Genomic DNA, 21,684 nt, shown 5'->3' with positions numbered 1-21,684 from the left:
TGGCCATCTGTAAGCCAGAGGGGCCCCATAATCTTCTATTGCCCGGGGGCCCCATGAGTTGTCAGTCCGCCCCTGGTTCTAGTTTAAGCACAAATTTCATCGAGTTTTATTGAGAGCCCTAAGAAAATATAACCATGCCAATAGGCCAGGATACAGCTTGGCTAATATGTATGAATGTGTGTGTTAGACCCCACCCAATGTTAACTAAAAAAATTATTAATTTGCAAATAAGTATTATCTGCTCATTTTTTTGGGGATGTCTGCACCCCTGATAGTGACAACATTTGTGAGGTGTCTTCACCCTTTCTAATTCATTCACTTCCTGTCACATAGCCAAACAGGAAGTGAGGGTAAAACCTTACTAATATCTTTTCATGGGGACACAGAGATCTAAATAGTTTCCCATTATGTAAATTGCACTCTAGCATTTTGCTGTGTACACCCCAAATTCTTAGGGATCTTGGACTTTGGGGTCCATTTACTAAAGGCAAATCCACTTTGCACTACAAGTGCAAAGCAAGGAAGAAAACAAAACAACTTTGCTTCTACAGGATTGGATGTTAAAACCATCAGTGCTTCCTCTCTGATTTTCAGCAACTATGCTTGTACTGCAGAGTGGCTTTGCCTTTACTAAACCCCAAACTAAATAATCATTTGGGGCAGGGATCCTCAAACTACGGCCCTCCAGCTGTTGTAGAACTACACATCCCATGAGGCCTTGTAATGCACTGACATTCACAGACATGACTAGGCATGATGGGAATTGTAGTTCCTGAACAACTGGAGGGCCGTAGTTTGAAGACCCATGATTTGGGGTGTACACAGCAGTGCTGGAGTGCAATTTGCTTAATGGGGACACTAGTTAGATTGACCTGTGTCCCCAAGAAATGACACTGGTAGGGTTTTAACCTCACTTCCTGTTCAGCTGTGTGACAGGAAGTGAAGCCAATTTTAAGAAAAGGGACACAAAGCTCAACCCAAAAATAAAAAAACACAAAGCAGGGGTTCTAACACTCACTTGGCTTCCCTCAAACACCCACAATTTGAATAGGATTGCCTTGCGCTAGATTTAAGCACAGTGCTGTAAATCAGCACGTCAAGCCTGTCCACCAATAGCAAAACCCCCCCCCCCCCCCCCCCCCCACACAGGCCATGTTTGCAGGTTTTCCTTCATCTTGCACATGTGCTTTAAAAGACAGTCTGGACAGCAATTCTTGATAAGAGAAATCCACAAAACATGTCCTGTCGGGGGTACTTGAGGGCTGAGGACCACTGCAGAAAAAAGAAAATACTTACCAGTTTTGTCTTTAAAGTCATGGAGAATAAACATGGCAAACATTTCATGATTACACACCAGGAAAGAAGCTTAGACAAAAATCACACATAATTTGTTAGGCCCAAACCGATTTCAGCTGCAGCTGTCAACATATGTAGCATGAAAAAGTAACAAAAGACAAACTTAAAAATGTTAAAGTAATTTTTATTGGTCAACAAAACAAGGAAAGCAAAAAAAGACAAACAAACAAACACAAACAAAAATACATTTAAAAATTCTAAATAACCATAGCTTCACACATTTTTCATAAAATAAGGCCACATAGACAAATACATCAAAGTGAACATCATTTAAAAATAAACCAAAACCATTGGCAAAATAAAACAAAACCCATGCAACAAACCACATTTGTGTTTAGCAACAGCATTTCTGCCAGCCTGCCCCTTCTGAGGGCAGCTGAGGACTGATCGATCCCTGCTTTTTATAACAGTGCTAGTAATGAAGCAATTGAAATCACATGAACAAATTGCAGTCTCTAGTTTGGGTGAGCTTGTAATTGGGCACACCTGCAATTAACCCAAACCACGCTCTATGAGCATCCAAGTGTTTTTCACCTTTTAAAAAGAAAGGATAATTTTTTTCTAAGTGTTTGAGCATGCTCAGTTCATCACACATGTAGGAACCAAGCTGCAATGGAATGAGAGCTTTTTTTTTTTTTTTTTTCCCCTTTCCCTATGATGCTTTCCAGCCTGAAGGGGAGGTGTTAAAGACAGAAGTAAACACGCACATTTAATAATCTATTTGTGGGAAAAAAAAGGTTGCCAATTTTGTTTGGGAGCCACGTCGCACGACTGCGCAATTGTCAGTTAAAGCGACGCCGTGCCGAATCACAAAAACTGGCCCGGTCATTGACCAGAAATATGGTCCGGGCTCAAGTGGTTAAAAATTAACAAAACACAAAAGTTAGCCCAATTTTTGGGGATAATGTGAAAGATGATGTTACACCGAGTAAATAGATACCTTACATGTCACGCTTTACTATTGGAAACACTCCTGCAATGGGGCCAAAATTAATTCCGTGAATATCCCCATAGGCGACCTTTTTCTTTTTTTTCCAGGTTACCAGTTTATAGTTACAAAGAAGGTCTAGTGGTAAAAGTATTGCTCTCGCTCTAACGCACGCGTCAATACCTCACATGTGTGGTTTGAACGATGTTTATATATGTGGGCGGGACTTGCGTAAGTCCCGCCCACATATGTAAAAATTATTTTTACTTTTTGCTATAATAAATATCCCCAAAAATATATATTCTAAAAAATAAAAAAACCCTCAGTTTAGGCCGATACGTATTCTACATCTTTTTGGTTCCAAAAAATCGCAAATAGCGTTTAGTGTTTGGTTTTGGCAAAAGTTATAGCGTCTACAAAATATGGCTTTTTTTTTGTTTTAACTAGTTATTGCGGCGATCAGCGATTTTTATCGGTACTGCGACATTATGGCGTACACATCGAACACTTTTTTGGAACCATTGGCATTTTTCTAGCGATCAGTGCTGTAAAAATGCATTGCTTACTATAAAAATGCCACTGGCAGGGAAGGGGTTAACACTAGGTGCGAGGGAGGGGTTAAATATGTTCCCTGGGTGTGTTCTAACTGTAGGGGGGGTGGGACTGACATGTGTAAATGACAGTTCGCTGTTCATGAAGGGGAACTCCAGACCCCCAAAAAAAAAATAAGGTGGGTTCCCTCCAGGTGCATACCAGGCTCTTAGGCTTGGTCTGGAACATAAGGGGTTAAACCCGCGCAAAAAAAACAGCGTGGGGTCCCCCCCAAGATCCAAACCAAGCCCTTATCCCAGGCACGCAGTCTGGTCAGACAGGAATGGGGGTGGGGTGACGAGCGAGCCCCCCCCCCTCCTGAGCCGTACCAGACCACATGCCCTCAACATGGAGGAGTGTGTGCTGTGGGGGAGGGGGGCACTGCCCCCCCACCCCAAAGCACTCTTGTCCCCGTGTCGATAGGGACAAGAGCCTCTTCCCGACAACCCTGGCCGTTGGTTGTCGGGGTATGCGGGCGGAGGGCTTATCAGAATCTGAGAGGCCCCTTTAATAAAGGGGCCCCCAGATTCCGGCCCCCCACCCTATGTGAATGAGTATGGGGTACATTGTACCCCTACCCATTCACCTGGGGAAAAAAATAATACACCACACACATTTAAAAATTAATTTATTAGTCAGCCGGGGGTCTTCTGCCGGGGCCCCCCACCACCACCCCATTAGGCCCCGGGCTTCGCCATCTTCTGCCGGAACCCCCTTCACCAGTGAGGCTCCTGCCTTTGGGGGAGGGTCCCGGGCTTCTACGACGGTTTCTGCGGGGGGGTGCACTGGCACCCCGTCTTCAGCGCCGTAATTCACCGGGACCCCCTTCACCAGTGAGGCTCCTGCCTTTGGGGGAGGGTCCCGGGCTTTTACGACGGTTTCTGCGGGGGGGGGTGCACTGGCACCCCACCCCCGTCTTCAGCGACGTAATTCACCGGGACCCCCTTCACCAGTGAGGCTCCTGCCTTTGGGGGAGGGTCCCGGGCTTCTACGACGGTTTCTGCGGGGGGGGGGCACCCCACCCCCGTCTTCAGCGACGTAATTCACCGGGACCCCCTTCACCAGTGAGGCTCCTGCCTTTGGGGGAGGGTCCCGGGCTTCTACGACGGTTTCTGCGGGGGGGGGGTGCACTGGCACCCCACCCCCGTCTTCAGCGACGTAATTCACCGGGACCCCCTTCACCAGTGAGGCTCCTGCCTTTGGGGGAGGGTCCCGGGCTTCTACGACGGTTTCTGCGGGGGGGGGTGCACTGGCACCCCACCCCCGTCTTCAGCGACGTAATTCACCGGGACCCCCTTCACCAGTGAGGCTCCTGCCTTTGGGGGAGGGTCCCGGGCTTGTACGGTGTCTTCTGCCGGGGGGGCGACACCCACGGGCTTCTGCGATGCCTTCCGCTTCTGCCTGTCTCCTCCGCGGAGCACAGGGCTTGTCTGCGCTGTCTTCTCCCTTCTCTTCCATTCGATGTTGACACGACGAGGTCTGGCGCTGGAATGCCGTCTGAGCAGCGGGCATGGACTTATATAGGGCAATGCCACCATGTGACCTCAACCCATGTGACATCACATTCCCATCATGCCCAGGGAATGTGATGTCACATGGGTTGAGGTCACATGGTGGCATTACCCTATATAAGTCCATGCCCGCCGCTGACACGGCATGTCAGCGCGGAACCTCGTCGTGTCAACATCCAATGGAAGAGAAGGGAGAGGACAGCGCAGACAAGCCCTGTGCTCCCGGAGGAGACAGGCAGAAGAAGGAAGAGAGAAGAAAGAAGACGGAAGAAAGCCCTGGCTCCGCGGGGGAGCCAGGCAGAAGAGGGAGCAGAGAAGACAGAAGAGAAAAGACCGGAGAGTTGGCGCACCCCCGGCAGAAGACCAGGAAGACCGGAACCCTGGCGGAAGGCACCGGAAAGACCGGGGGATAGGCGCCATCCCCCGGCAGAAGACCCCGAAGTCCGGATGCCCCTCCCTAATGAAAAAGAGCTTAAATGGGGTGGGGGCATCCGGCGGAAGGCTCCGGAGAGGACCGAGGGATGGCGCCCTCCCCCGGCAGAAATCACCGAAGCCCAGGGTCCCGGCAGAAGATCGGGAGAGAAGAAACCCCCCCTTGTAAGAGAGCTAAAGAAGAAAGGGGGGGCTCCGGAGCAGATTAATAAAATATTTTATTCTGTGTGGTGTTTTATTTTACTTTACACTTTTCCCCATGTGAATGGGTAGAGGTACGATGTACCCCATACTCATTCACATAGGGTGGGGGGCCGGCATCTGGGGGCCCCCTTATTAAAGGGAGCTCGCAGATTCCGATTAGCCCCGCCCGCATACCCCGACAACCAATGGCAAGGGTTGTCGGGAAGAGGCTCTTGTCCCTATCGACATGGGGGCAAGAGTGCTGTGGGGGGGGCAGTGCCCCCCTCCCCCACAGCACACACTCCCCCATGTTGAGGGCATGCGGTCTGGTACGGCTCAGGAGGGGGGGGGCGCTCGCTCGTCCCCACCCCCATTCCTGTCCGGGCCAGACTGCGTGCTTGGGATGAGGGCTTGGTTTGGATCTGGGGGGGACCCCCGCGCCGAATCGGCGCGGGTTTAACCCCTCACGTTCCGGACCAAGCCTAAGAGCCTAATGTAGCCCTGTAGGGGGACCCGCGCCGATTTCAAGTTTGAAATTTGGCGCGGAGTTCCCCTTCATGGCTGAAAACAGCTCGGAGATTCCCGTGCGCCGCGTCACGCAGCGCATTCACGGGTACGCCGCTTGGTATTTACCAAGATTTTCACGGCTTACTGACAAGGCCCACCGGAAGCGCCGAAATTTCTCTCTGCGCATGCCCAGTATGCAAATGAACCTCCCGAGGTTCAGGCGCACTGTGCAAGCGTACGGGGATCTGTTTTCAAAAAACACTTTCCCTTTCAATTCGGCCCGCCAAACACTTCAAAACACATGTCACTTCACTTCCCCTGCATCCCCCCACCTCCCCCCCTAATAAACTCCCGCCCGAACCCCCGCAATTTACAGTTCAATGTGCCGTTAGTAACTAGGGAAATACACTGCACTAGCAGCGTATTTCTTTAGTAAATGGCTAAACGGCTGCTACTCCTGCTTTTACTCCATGAGTCATGGAGTAAAGGCTTGGTAAATCAGCCCCAATGTGTCACATTGAATTTGTGCAGCGGTCTTTCAAATGCAATTTGTTGGGGAAAAAAATACACTTCAATTAATAAAAAAATAAAAATAAACATTTTTTGCATAATGTGAAAGATGATGTTACACTGAGAATTGTGAGAGAATCGTTATCTTTATTCTCTGCAAAAAAATTGTGATTATCATTTTAGCCAGAATAGTGCAGCTCTACTTAAAGTCTATGCAAAATGACATGTCCATCTAGGACTACCCTACCCACAGGGTGACACTCCCCTCAGCCCCCTCCCCTAACACTAACCTGAGGTCCCTCTCTGTCCAGCGATGTCCGAGATTCTCCCTTCTGGTTGGCTGAGACACAGCAGCGGTGCCATTGGTTGCCGCTGCTGTCAACCAAAGTCAGCTAGCCAATTAGGGGAGAGAGGGGACAGGGCCAGGTCAGGGCTCCATGTCTGAATGGACAAAGGGAGATTTGACTCGGCTTGGGTGCCCCCATAGCAAGCTGCTTGCTGTGGGGGCACTGAACAGGAGGGAGGAGCCAGGATCACAGAAGAGGGACCCGAGAAGAGGAGGATCCAGGCTGCTCTGTGCAATTCCACTGCAACAGAGCAGGTAAGTATAACATGTTTTTTATTTTTATAGAAAAAAAAACAAGACTTTACATCACTTAAAATGTTAAAAAATATATATATTTTGTGGGCTGCCATAAATAAGAAAACACTGCTCCTGATCTTTGTCTTGTGCCCCAAACCTTAGGCAAGGTCTTTGTGTACCTGACACATTGTGGATGGTTTATATAATTGTTTTCTATCATAGAGACTCTTAGCAATTATAAGCACTGAAATACACATTGTTTTGATGCTGACATTTTCGGTATTAATAAAACTATAATCTATTCTCACTAGACAAAGAGGAAGTTCTTCGAAAGCGTCTAAAACTTATGCCTAACTTTTCTGATGGGTTTGGTGGAAGTGGAGCTGGATCTGGAGGCAGCGGCAGCGGTGGAGGAGGTGGTGGCAGTATGTACGGTGGTGCAGGAGCATCCGGATCTGGTGGTGGTAAATATAACCATATTTTCCACCTTTGTTTTGTTAAACTGCTTTTTGATAATGATCCTATAACCTCTTTTCTATTTCTAGAACTGTTTTGAAAATAATGATTGACCTTTTTCACTGAACAATGATTATTTTGTGTTTAGTTGGAAAGATAAACCACTTAGCTGTTTACTATAGCTTTCAGGGTGGGGTATTTGTCCTTAAAGGATAAGTTCACCTTCGAACAAAAATAATAAATGCACAAAAATGGGCATTTACTATTTTTTGTTTTAGGAACCTGGAATACATTGTGAATGTAATCAGCAGATCGCTGATGACATGCAAGTCTCCTACAGACTGTCAGTGTGAGCTGCCTGCCCGTACATCATATGGGCAGTCAGTTTTTACACTGACAGAAAGAATCGGTAAACTACCAGAGCTCTCAACAGCACCATGGGTAGTTCATTGAGAACTACAGGCCAGTAGCTGCAAAGGCTGCCAGTACTTGTAGTTCATTGATTTCCAGGGATCTGTGAATCAATGATGACTCCGTGTGAGCGAAGCCCCACACAACTGCGACCTTTTGGAATTGTGGGAGCGACTGCGGGCAGAAGATACCCGGCTCGCTGTCACAAGCATGGGGGGAGAGGGGTCTAATGCTCAACATGTTACACCCCCAGTGCCAGCTGAACAATCTGTTTTCCAACAGCATGCTGCAATAAAGACTCCTGCTCTCTGTGTGAAATCGATGCAGTCCAGTAGTAAACCCCTGGCTCAATCTGCTCCGCAATCAGAAATGCTTACACTTTCTGCCCAGGGAATGTGGCTGTTGCTGATTGCAAAGCTGTAGTTCTGACTCAGGCAGAGGCATGTCAGACCACTGCAGGTAGACCGCTGATTTCGCACAGGGTGCAGGGGTCTTTATCTGATTTTACACAATGCACATCAGTCTTTATCTGCAATGGTCTGACACATCTTCTGCCCCAGTCAGAACTTGAGCTTTGTAGTCAGCAATGCCCACGCCTTCTGAGCTGCAAGGATGAGTATTGCTGACTGTAGAGCTCTAGTTCTGACCAAGACAGGAGAGCATGTCAGACTGCCCCAGATAGACTGCTGGGGTCTTTACCTGCCTTGATGTCGAAAATTTAAGAAGTCATTACAGGGGAGTCTCATTCTTCTTTTGGATACTGGAACACCCCAAGGTGGGAGATAACAAAGAAAATTAGTAAGTGGATCACAGCAGATAATTATGGGGAGATATTGTCTCTGGAGTCACCAGGAGGTAGAGTCTGCCCAAAAGGTTCCACTTCTGTGTGCGTAGACTCACTAACTTAATGTCTACTATACATTTTTATTGGTGCCATAGGGTGTTTTAAAGGAAAGGTACCATGTTGTCTTACATTACATTGTGCGGGCGCAGGAGTGCAATTTTTTTTTTTCAAAATCATTAATACAATGAAACCCCCCCACCCCCTTTTCCCCCAGTGCCACTGTAGCCATAGCCAAACCTTGACCTCTTTATGGGTATAAATGTAGTCAGAGTGAGATTTTTCTTTAGTTTACCAAAGGGTTCAATAGAATTTGTCAAACAGTTTGGGTGGTTGGAAAGTACTCACAAACATTAAACATTACCCGTATTGCCCTTCATTTTCTTCTAATGAAGATTCATCTGATTATGTTTTTCTATGATATAGTAGCTTATTACTGCCAGAGTTGCTGATAAACTTGAATGTTAGAATTGAAGGCTGCAGGTAACGTGAATGCTGTTCCTACTACTGAAAGCATTTCTTTAATGATCTTACTATGCACTGCATGCTGTAGCTTGTGCTACTTGAGAATGCACAATAAAAATAACCATTCCACAATGACTTGCACATTACTTGACATGAAAAAGACTTTGTTTTTTGATTGGCTATTACATCTGTACCTAACTTTGGCTCAACAAGCTGTGACATGCAAGTATGTGATGACTGAATATAACTTAGAAATGGACTTGTATGCTATTAATATGGCCTTTGAATCACAAAGCCTGCAATACAAGATACCTTTAAAAGCGTACTCTGCTGTTGCCTTCATATAACAGCACAACTGATCTGTGTTTAGGTGGAAAGGGCTTATATAAATAAATATTGTAGGTTATGCCATTTGCGCTTTTGCTTTTTTTTAGCATTCTAAATTTTTGCAAAAATATCCTAGCAAGCACCATCGAGTCTAGATTGGTTCTGAATGATTACGTGCTGTACAGTTTTTTTTTTAATCTTTTGCCATGGCATTTAATTCACAATGGCAGAATAGTATGGCCAATATCAGTCTAGAAATATATGAACTGCACAAACTATACAATCTATTTCAACTTCTGTTTAGTCTATGATACTATATTTTTGTATAAAAAAAGGAGTTGAAAATAGCCACTTTTGCAGTTTTGACACTGCTCGCAGGCTTGTGTTGGTGTCTCTTTAAAATTTAAAGTTGTTATTCAGACTTTTTTTTTCTTACTATGTAAGATAGCTTTAAATAACTAGGTGCAACAAAAAACTCTAAAGCCCTGTACACCCGATCGGTTTGTCCAATGAAAACGGACCGATGGACTGTTTTCATCGGTCAAACCGATCGTGTGTGGGCCCCATCGGTTTGTTTTCCATCGGTGAAAAAAAATAGAACCTGTTTCAAATTTTTCCTATGGATTAAAAACCGAAAAAAATCGTCTGTGTGGAAGTCTATCGGTCAAAAATCCACGCATGCTCAGAATCAAGTCAACGCATTCTCTGAAGCATTGAACTTTTCACAGCACATCGTAGTGTTTTACATCACCGCGTTGTGACACGATCAGATTTTTGACCGATGGTGTGTAGGCAAGACTGATGAAAGTCAGCTTCATCGGATATCCGACGAAAAAATCCATCGGATTCGATTTAATCAGATATCTGATTGTGTGTACAGGGCTTAAGGGACAGCAACAGTCTGAGGAGGAGATAGCCAGGGAAGTAAATAGACAGTAGTAGCAAACCCAGCAAAGCCCCCAATCTGACAGCATTACTTTTATGGCAGGGTGACATGGGCTGATGTTCTGAAGGCACACCCTTGTGCTCCAGATCTGAAATGGTTGGTTTCTGGTGTTTCTGACATATGGACTCTGATGGATAGTCAGTCTGACTTTCCTTTCTGTATGCTGAGCAACACGCTAAATGGCACCACCCAACAGGCATACAACTGGGTATAAGAAACAGATTACAGCAGGGTGATAATGTACGGGTGCGTTTATAAGGTAAATAGTTCATATTTGGCAACGGTGTCTGTAAACATTGGAAAAATCTAAGGGATTCTTTAGGGACTTACTGCTTTACCTGTTGATTTAGCAGTTACCCTCCTGAACCTAGCTAATTAAAATATAATTGTTCTACATACTGAAGAATAAAGCTTACAGTATACCTTTTATAGTAACTGAACATTCTGAATGTAAGTTGGCAGACGGCTCAGTCAGTGCAGCTCTTTCATGTCAACATTTTAAGGTTTAGAGCACTAAACACATCAAGGAACATCAGACCATTTCTCATTGAAAGGCAATAAATCTAGAGAATTTGGGTACTGTCTTGCATTGCTTTAGAAAAAGTCATACAAATGGATAGAATAGATAAAATGAAGTTAACAAATGTCTTCTTCACCTAGTATCTCCATGTTTCGTTTATTTTCCATATCTGCAAATACAAAAATAAGTTTGATCTTTTATATTGCTTGAAAAAATTGTATAAGCTGAAATGATCCTTTTCCAGAACTATGTAGGCTGCCATTGCTGACTGCTGCTTTTGAAAATGGTAAATGTCTAGCAGTCATGCTGATGCTTTTCATTCAAAACATGTTGGGGCACTTAGTTTAAAGCCAAACTTTTTAAAATATCTTTATTTAAAATTATTATATAGCACCAACAGTTTGCACAGCGCTTTACAATGTTAAAATAACACTGGTCCAGTTTGAGTTGATGTAAGTATCTATATCTGTTATCTGGAGGGTTGCTGGGGTGCTGAAAATCACTGTAGTAGTCCACACTACATAAAGTGATGGCCACGATTTTCTGGGTGCTTCTCCAGAGGCTTCCCCTCTGCATAATGATTATAGTGGGTCACTAGTTTGGCACTGCTGCCATTCAGACAAAATTGGATGAGATGTAGATTGGGATGCCATCCTCCTTCACCACCTTGTCCAATCAAAGGACAAATTGTATTCAATGAACAAAATGTAAGGGGTTCTTTGAGTCACAGTGGTAACCAAGAGAGCAACCCCCTGTGTTATGTGAGCTAAGGGGAAGCTGCTTGAGCAGCACCCAAAAGATCACAGCTATCAGTGTATGTAGCATGGACTCCTGCAGTGATTTTCAGCATTTTTTCCGGCAGCCCTCCTACTATCAGATATTGATATTTCCATTGAGGCAAACTGAACCAATGTATGTTTTCAAAAAATAATTCCTGGAGTTCCGCTTTAAGGAAAGAGATAAGGGATATTGACATTTCTGTGACTTTTATTAGCTGAAATTTTTCCAGTTCAGTGACTCAGAAGTATAGAATCCGGACATAGCCGGCCAACTAGCATTTCAGAAGGAGGCCAGTAATAGTAGCTCTTATATTTATTCTTATGACAGGTATGGATTACAGCCAATTGCAACCAAATTTCTGCTGACATTTTTGGTGACCTGCTGGTATTACATGATTCTTCAAACCTAATCTTTCTTCTAGAAACAAAGTAGTTTAAAATATTTTTTGTTTACTTTAAATGCAATCTTATGATATATTTTCAAAGCTGCAAATATTTCCCATCCCTCTGCAAGGAAAAACATTGTCATGTACGACCACAAATAGATATCATGGCCTGTTTAAAAAGGGAAGTATATGTTATTATAGAATACAGCCATAGGATTTTTTTTGTTAAAATAAAGTATATTTGGTACAGTATGTGGAATAGGAGATTGATTATGCATAATTGTTAGATATATAACACTATACTTGAATATTTTTATTGGTGATGGCTGTTCTGCTCATAAAAATGTCTCGACTGACAGCACTGCTTTTTTTTCCATTTTACATGATTTTATAAGATAAAATTATTATATGTAAAGAAAAGACCCATAAATTAAGGGGGTTGTAAAGGTAATTTTTTCCCCCTAAATAGCTTCCTTTAGCTTAGTGCAGTCCTCCTTCACTTACCTCATCCTTCCATTTTGCTTTTAAATGTCCTTGTTTCTTCTGAGAAATCCTCACTTCCTGTTCTTCTGTCTGTAACTCCACACAGTAATGCAAGGCTTTCTTCCTGGTGTGGAGAAGGCCTCCCTGGGGGGGAGGGGGTGAGCAGGAGGCTCTTGCAGATAGAGAAAGGAGCTGTGTGTTAGTGGGCGTCCTGACACTCCTGCTCTCCCCCTCCCCCCTCAAGAGGCTTTCTTCACACCAGGGAGAAAGCCTTGCATTACTGCATGTAATTACAGACAGAACAGGAATTGAGGATTTCTCAGAATAAATAAGGACATTTAAAAGCAAAATGGAAGGATGAGGTAAGTGAAGGAGGACTGCACTAAGGTAAAGGAAGCTATTTAGGATTTTTTTTTTACCTTTATAACCCCTTTAAGGGTGGAAAATTGTCCATGTACCATAAAGCGCAGTGTAAGCAGATAAAGAATTTAATTTTTCAGTGATTTATTTCCATTGTACTTGTTTTTATACTGTTTTTTACTGGATGTTCAGATAGAGACATTTCAATAAAATAGTGACGCACAGGGCTGGTGCAAGGATTTTTGACACCCTAGGCGAAAACTAATTTTGACGCCCCCCTTGGCTCCACCCCAGACCCCACCTCCTTTGCCCTGCCCATGTATACCCCACCTTTCTAACAAAGCGCCCATCAAATGCAGCCTCACCAGTGCCCATCAAATGCAGTGTCACCAGCGCCCATCAAATGCAGCCTCACCAGCGCCCATCAAATACAGTGTCTCCAGCGCCCATCAAATACGGTGTCACCAGAGCCCATCAAATGAAGCCTCACCAGCGCCCATCAAATACAGCGTCACCAGCGCCCATCAAATACAGCGTCACCAGCGCCCATCAAATACAGCGTCACCAGCGCCAATCAATGCAGTGTGTGTGTGGGGGGGGGGGGGGATTTGGCAGATATTGTAATCTACATACACATTTTAAAATTCCATGTCAACGATCATGAGAGCGGTTCAGGGATCAGGATACTCCAAAACGACACTAGCAATCAACAGGAGGACAATCTTCAACCTAAATCCTCATAAATGCCGTTACACAAGAAACTGTCATTACATATACAATATACAACAGTTTTTATTCAACACACCAGTGTTACCTGCTGTACTCTGTACCTGCCTGCTTCCTTTGTGTTGGTGCCTCTTCCAGGCTCCACCTGTCCCCAAGCCCAGAAGCCGGTGACTTGTCCTCAATGTTCCCCTAACGGGGAAGTTCCTTCCCTGACTGCGCAGGCGCAAACCTTCCGACGGAAATCTCCGAATCTCGCCCGGCATCCAGGCTCATTCTTTAACATCCCCGTGGATTGGAGGATGTTAAAAAAAAAGCTAGGAGGCCGAGCGAGCGGACCGAGCCGTCCGAGCGAAGCCACTTACCTCAGAATCCATGTCGCCCTGAATGCCGGCCGAGGTTCGGAGATTTCCGTCAGCAAGTTTGCGCAGTCCTTGTAGGAACTTTCCTGTTAGCTGGAACCGTCTCAGCACATCAGATTGCTCATGCGCTGGAACTTCCAAGATAGCTGGAACAAGCACGGCAGATCACCGGTGCCAGTGCCACAGAGAGGGGGAGGGGGGGCGGCTGCCTGATTCTGAACGGAGAGCATAGAGGGAGATTGCTGGACACATGTGACACAGTGTCAGAGGCTCAGAGCGGGGAGCTCAAGCTGCGCGCGCGTGCGGGGGGGGGGGGTTTGGCTATGGGCGCTGCTGCTGCTGCTGCTTCACATGTCAGGGCGGCTGCCTGGTGTATAGTGAGAGCTCTGTGGAGGACAGTGCGGGACTCACAGTATAATAACCAGCGGCCGGGCACCCTAGGCGGTCGCCTATTCCGCCGAGTGGTAGCGCCGGCCCTGGTGATGCATGACAAAGGGTCTACAAAATAAGGGTCTAAAATTGTCTAGGTACCATAACAGACACTGTAAGCACATACACTATTTAACCTCCCATTGTTTTTTTTTCCAGGTTATAATTATTCCACATTCAACTACACCAATAATTATGGAGGACTGAATTTTCAAGTCGGCACAATGAACTCCAACACAGGTATGGCACACCCTAACTATAGCTGGTAACATTTTGTTGGACATTATTTTCTGCAAGTTGGTAATGTACATTCAGAATGTTTTTTAAGTGGTTTCAACAGAATAAACATTTTGGAAAGATATTCAGGCTAGTACAGTAACAGTAATTAAATCATGCCAGTTTCAAGGATGTGCATGGAAGCGTTATTGCACATGCACTGGTACTGCCAGCTGGGAGAATAATGCACATAAAAAGAGGAATAGGTGCTGGGATGTTACATAACCTACTGTACTTTGGGTATTGAGTGCTGAGGAGATTAACCTAAATGAATTGGATACTGAATGCTAGGAGCTTAACATACATATTTGGGGACTGGGCACTGAGCAGCTAATGCATATGAGGTGAGGATTGGGCGTTGAGAGGTTATCATATATACTCAGAAAAATAGGTACTGAGGGATGAACACACCTTAGCTGGGGCTGGACACTAAAGGGTTAAAGTGGGATTTTATAGGAAAAATAAAAAAAGGGCAAATAGGCAGGATTTTTATTTCAGAAGCGACATGTATTAAAGTTACCTACCTGCATGTCTGCCCCTGTACAATGAGCTGTGCACTCACCAGTCATTGTACAAATTCAGTAATGCAGAGCTGACTGACTGACATCATCTCAGCCGAACCGGTGAAAGCGTCTGCAGATCGATACCCAGAAGCCAGCTGCCTGAAGGTGTTAGCGGCCAGCGGGGAGCTTCTTCAAGCTGCATTGTTGGACTGAAGGTGAGTATAGTTTTGTTTAATGGACTATACTCTGGGAACGGGTCACTGAGGGGTTGAGGCATGCACACTGAATATTCACCGCTGAGGGGTTGAGGTAGTATCTTGAATGGAGCATGGGTAGAAAAGGGGCTGAGAGAACAGGTCATTCGCTTTTCTCCAGATAAGTAGCATGGCTTTCTAGTTTTACAGGCTATTAGGATTGTATCAGTATTTAGGTAACCAGGTTACATGATATGGGTTGTGTCATCCATCATTGTCATATTTTAGGAACTGTTTTTTGCCATCCTTTATGAATATGTTAACCTTAATCTTAGAGATCCAAGACTCTTTTGTTAGGGACAATGCAGAAATCCAATTTCTAATTAAAGGTTTACAAGCTATAAGGGTTTCTTGTATAACTATAGTATCATATTGTATCATATCGTATAATATAATATATTGGGTCCCTGTAAGACCTGCAGATATAACCTTGGGTTTAGAGTCATTGGGATTCCATGTCATTATTCTTTTAATCATTTATCAAGGTCTCAGATGTATAATCGTACATCTTTTTTTGCTTGTAGGGTACTACAATAGCATAGAGTAGCATGTTATGGGCAGTACTGTACTTTTCTATTGGAATAGAAATACAAATACCACAGATGTGCATTATTACGTATGTAAACTGAGACCATCTTTAACACCATCTTTAAGACACTATTAATAAAATCTACTTCCTTGTTAGGGATATCTTAGCTTCTTTGCCATCTAAGAGATGACAGCTGTTAAATACATAAAAACTATGGGTGGCATTATATAGTATGCAAGTCTTTTGTGTACTTTCAGTTTTACAGCCCCAGTGCGAAGGAGTCCAGGAAGAGACTGAAGCCTTGTGCTCCAAGCATAAACAGAAATGCTTGGAGGCTTTGATCACAGAAGGTGATGTGCAAACAGAACTTACACTAGAAGAAATCTGCAAAGTACCAGGTAAATGCAAATAAAAGCACAGGTTGTTTAGTGATTGCACAACACAGTTTTCTATGTGCCAAAGCTTTTTGTGTTGTTTTTGAATACAGTGGTCAAGGCTTAGAACTGCTTTCGTGTTTTTGTCTCATTTGGAGGAATTTATGCCCACCTCCTGTCCTGGTGACTTTTTCATACAGCCATTATACTGCCATAAAAGCTATATATTGCCATATATGTACAGTATCTCACAAAAGTGAGTACACCCCTCACATTTTTGTAAATGTTTTACTATATCTTTTCATGTAATATTACTGAAGAAATTACACTTTGCTACAATGTAAAGTAGTGAGTGTACAGCTTGTATAAAATTGAATACACCCCTAAGTGAAAATGTCCAAATTGGGCCCAAAGTGTTAATATTTTGTGTGGCCACTTTTATTTTCCAGCACTGCCTTAACCCTCTTGGGCATGGAGTTCACCAGAGCTTCACAGGTTGCCACTGGAGTCCTCTTCCACTCCTCCATGATGACATCACAGAGCTGGTGGATGTTAGAGACCTTGCGCTCCTCCACCTTCCGTTTTGATGATGCCCCACAGATGCTCAATAGGGTTTAGGTCTGGAGACATGCTTGGCCAGTCCATCACCTTTACCCTTAGCTTCTTTAGCAAGGCAGTGGTCATCTTTGAGGTGTGTTTGGGGTCGTTATCATGTTGGAATACTGCCCTGCATCCCAGTCTCTGAAGGGAGAGGATCATGCTCTGCTTTAGTATGTCACAGTACATGTCGGCATTCATGTTTCCCTCAATAAACTGTAGCTCCCCAGTGCCGGCAGCACTCATGCAGCCCCAGACCATGCACTCATGCAGCCCCACAACCATGCTTGACCGTAGGCAAGACACGCTTGTCTTTGTACTCCTCACCTGGTTGCCGCCACACAAGCTTGACACCATCTGAACCAAATAAGTTTATCTTGGCCTCATCAGACCACAGAACATGGTTCCAGTAATCCATGTCCTTAGTCTACTTGTCTTCAGAAAACTGTTTGCAGGCTTTCATTTGCATCATCTTTAGAAGAGGATTCCTTCTGGGACGACAGCCATGCAGACCAATTCAATGCAGTGTGCAGCATATGGTCTAAGCACTGACAGGCTGACCCCCCACCCCTTCAACCTCTGCAGCAATGCTGGCAGCACTCATACATCTATTTCCCAAAGATAACCTCTGGATATGACAATGAGCATGTGCACTCAACTTCTTTGGTCGACTATGTCAAGGCCTGTTCTGAGTGGAATCTGTCCTGTTAAACCGCTGTATGGTCTTGGCCACCGTGCTGCAGCTCAGTTTCAGGGTATTGGCAATCTTCTTATAGCCTAGGCCAGTGGTGGCGAACCTTGGCACCCCAGATGTTTTGGAACTACATTTCCCATGATGCTTATTCACTCTGCAGTGTATGGAAGAAAATTTATAAATAGGGGGCGCTGATATTGATAAAAAATCAAAATAGAAAGTGGCAGTAAAGTGCCTGTGCAAACAATACAAGAGGTCTTTTGAAAAACCTGTGAAAAATAAATTAATGATAAATCAGGGTATGAATACCTATAATATATGTGCCAAAATGCAAGTAAATAAAGTGCGTGTGCAATTCATAAACAAGTAAAAAATGTGTGCATGAACCTTAAATATAAATCACACAAAACAATTTAAACATATGTGAACTACACAATAAATATATGATAAATTGACATATATATGTGCTGAGTACCCCCAAACAAAGAAGGGGGAGGAGAAACCTCAGTAAAAATGAATAACAAAAATAAAAAATACTAAATAAAAATAAAAATACCAAACAATGTGAGTGATTGTGGAAAGTTTCACAAAAATGTGAACCAGTGAATAATCACAAAGAAAAGTCCAAAATCAAAAATAGTATGCGTCCATAAATTTCTTATTCTTTACTACTTGTGTGGTAAGTTGAAGAGAAGTAGGAATTACACCTTCACCAATCCTATCACCCAAATGTGCATAAAGGATGGCCCCTTACCGCATGGAGTTGACCTTTTTAACTAAAAAAAGATCAAATAAGCTTTGCTGTCACCCAGGACAGATTGTGGATGGTCTGAGATTCCTAAGGGTCAACTTAGTGGAACATCATAAAAATAAAGCAGAGAGATGCCGCCATAGCATATTACCATTTATTAAAATAATTTAAAAACAAAGCAAGTGACGAGTGGAGGCTTACTTTAGAAGTGCCCACATCCCAGCACTGAGGCTTTAGGCTAGATCAGAAAAGTAACGATCCTGAGGACCTTTTCCGTGGAGAGGGATGTCCGCGCTGGGAAGTTCTACGGCGTGCGTTCCACCTTGCAGAAGCCGAGAACCAGCTGGACAGGAAGCTGTGCGTGGTCTGCGTGTCGCCTCGACGTACGTTTCAGTAATCCGTCATCAGGAAGCGCGCAAGACCACGTACAAGACCAGATTAAATAGGTCTGTCAATCAGCGATAGATAATAACGTGCCGTTGAAAGCCTCAGTCTCGGTTGCTTGGCAACCGAAAACATCATACAAAAACATGCACTGGCAATCGATATTCAGACAATTCATACAATACCAGGACTAAATAGTCCGTAAGTGCTGCGATAATAACAAATTAAATATATCTTTGAATACAATGGCAGTGAAAGTTGCATAGTAAACAACAGGCAATAATAAAAAATATATATATATAATACCTGTCACAGGGAAAGGTATTAAAACTAAGCCAAGGGGTGATCCATAATACATACAAGAATTATACACAAAGAAAAACCATGTATAAAAAATCAATAAAGATCTATATATAAAAACCATACCCATAAAAAATTTTGTTTCTTTGCAATAGATGCAAAAAACGCACCAAAATGCAAAAAATACAAGAAATATAGTGCAAAAAACTACAAAAAATATATATAATGTCTAAAATTAAAAGATTAAAAATATAAAGAATGAAAAATAAATGGGTTACAGAAAAATAATTATAATAAAATATTTATAATAAAAGGACTCCTACTTGATCAATCGTTATTCAAAAAACAATTGAGATCAAGTTCAATATTGAGACCCAGTGGCCGCATGGTCCTCAGACGGTGCAGCCACTGGGTCTCATTTTGGGACACTGCTCGAGTGAGGTGCGTACCCCTCCAGTGACCACTAATTCTATCTATACCATAGAATGTCATTTTGCTAGGGTCTCTATTGTGGAATAGGTCGAAATGTTTTGATACACTGTGATTAGGGTAGCCCTTCACAATGTTGGCTACATGCTCATTTATCCTTATTTTGAGCTCTCTGGTGGTTCTGCCCACATATTGGAAAGTGCACGGGCACTCCAAAACGTATGTTACGTACCTAGAATGGCACGTTATAAAGGGTTTTATAGTGTACTCTAGCTTCGTCACACTAGAGCTAAATTTGGTGACCTTACGACCTTTTCTAGTAGTTGTCCTACATGATCTGCACCGAGTGCAGTAGTGAAACCCTGTGGTGTCCAAGAAGGTGAGAGGTCTTTCCGGAGGGTCGGGAACATTACCTGCTATTTGATTTCTAAGGCCGGGGGCCTTGCGGTAAATAAAATTAGGTTTAGAGGGTAACAGTTTAGACAAATCATTGTCTTTCAGAAGGATGGGCCAAAATTGTTTGAATATCTTTTCCACATGCTTATATTGTCTGTGAAAGCCGGATAAAAAAGAGATTTGTCCCTGATAGGGGGGTTTGGGTTTAGATTCAAGCAACATATTTCTGTCCATATTCTTGACCTCTTGTTTGGTGCCAAGCAATGTTGCTTGAGAATAACCTTTGGCGACAAATCTAGTGGTAAGAATATCTGCCTGTTGTTCAAAATCAGCAATGTCGTCGCAGTTGCGACGTAACCGCATGAATTGCCCCTTAGGGACTGCTCCTAGCCATTTCGGGTGGTGACAGCTGGTGATTGGAACATAGCCATTCCTGTCGGTAGGCTTAAAAAACGTTTTAGTACAGATTTTGTTATTTTTCTTCATTAGGGTCAAGTCAAGATAATTAACCGTGACCAAACTAAATTCCGCTGTGAAGCTCAAACCATACTGGTTGGTATTCATTTGTGATATGAACACCAACAGTGATTGTTCGGACCCCTCCCATAACATAAAAATGTCATCTATATAACGTTTATAGTATGTTAATGATTTATCAGGTTCTTTAAATATGGTCTCCTCTTCCCATTTATCCAGAACTAAGTTTGCAACGCTAGGGGCATAACGGGCCCCCATCGCAACTCCTCTTATTTGTTGGTAGAACTGGTTTTGTGCCCAAAAATAGTTATTACTCATTGCCAAAAGGAGGCCTTGTACCAGAAATGAGATCTGAGGCTCTTTTAATGTAGATTTACTAAGAAAGGCCTGTCTGACAGCAACAATAGCATCAGACTGCACAATGTTGGTGTATAAAGATTCTACATCAATTGTTACCAACAAAGTATTGTTAGTAACTGAGATATCTAACAGGGACTTAATGAGTTCCCTGCTATCTTTCAGATAGGCTTTACCTGTTAATACCATAGGCTGCAAAAAGATATCTAAATATTCTCCAGTGCGTGCGAATAGCGAATCAATTCCGCTTAATATTGGTCGCCCTGGAGGTTTAGTCCTGTGTTTGTGAATTTTAGGGATGATATACAGCACCGGAGTGCGCGGGACCTTTGGAACCAAATAAGATGCTTCTTGCTGAGTCAATATGGTTTCAGATACACCACTATCGACCCAGCAGGTAAGTTTCTCCTTCAGTTTAGACATAGGATCTCCTGGTAGGAGCAAGTAAGTGGTGGTGTCACTTAAAAGGCGTTGGAGTTCTGTGTAGTAGTCCTCTTTTTTGAGAAGCACTACTCCTCCACCTTTGTCCGCCGGTCGGACTACCACATCTTTGTTATGTTCCAATCTTTTTATCCCTTCTGTCACCATTTGGTTATTTTGTTTAGCTTTGTTTACCTCTATTTCTCTAACTTTGTCCTGAACCATATTCTTGAACACCTCTATATGATGGTGTGTGCCCTTGTTTGGGTTAAAAATAGAGTTGTTTTTCAACCCACTATGTTGATATACTGTAGAAGAAGGTTGGGCTGGGTTATTAATCTGTTGAGCAAAATGTTTTTTGATATTAAGTTTTCTGATAAACTTTTCAATATCTAAAAAAACATTGAATTTGTCAATATTTTTGTTGGGGGCAAACTTAAGACCTTTCGAAAGGACCACCAGTTCAGCTTGAGAAAGTTCGACCTCTGCTAGATTGAAGATCCCTTCATCTAGTTGTCCCGGGGGCGTTTTCTTTCTGGTTCCCCCTCTTTTACCTCTTGGTCTAATTTTTCTATGGTATTTTTGGTAATGGCCGGGGGAATTTTGTAAGGTTCTTTCCATCCCCTCCATTCCCCCGCTTGCTGGTTTTGCTGTTGTTGTGCAGGTCTACCTCTATGTCCACCTCTATAGTGACCTTGTGGAGGTCTGGGGGCATGGTATTGTTGATTCTGCTGATAGTAAGCATTAGAAGGGTCCATAGGTCTATAGTCCAAGGGGGCAAATTTGTTATGAGTTGGAATCATATAAGGGGGGGGTGGGGGATAAAGATAATTGTTAGGAGTGGGATAATGATT

At 43.6% G+C, this 21,684-nt stretch overlaps 1 protein-coding gene across 5 annotated transcripts in view; it reads left to right on the top strand.

The window, feature by feature from the left end:
• Window positions 1–21,684, top strand: part of NFKB1 (nuclear factor kappa B subunit 1) — a 175,527-nt gene that overhangs the window by 111,800 nt on the left and 42,043 nt on the right. For all 5 annotated transcript variants that reach the window (XM_040329914.1, XM_040329919.1, XM_040329905.1 and 2 more), the window contains exons 12-14: window positions 6,913–7,065; window positions 14,249–14,329; window positions 15,909–16,049. In XM_040329914.1, the coding sequence (XP_040185848.1) occupies window positions 6,913–7,065; window positions 14,249–14,329; window positions 15,909–16,049 (375 nt within the window). The remainder of the gene's footprint in view (window positions 1–6,912; window positions 7,066–14,248; window positions 14,330–15,908; window positions 16,050–21,684) is intronic.

The sequence above is a fragment of the Rana temporaria genome, chromosome 1, assembly GCF_905171775.1.
Source record: "Rana temporaria chromosome 1, aRanTem1.1, whole genome shotgun sequence".
NCBI classification, from domain to species: Eukaryota; Metazoa; Chordata; class Amphibia; order Anura; family Ranidae; genus Rana; species Rana temporaria.
The sequence above is the reverse complement of the archived record's forward strand: the minus strand, read 5'-3'. Positions and strand labels throughout refer to the sequence as shown.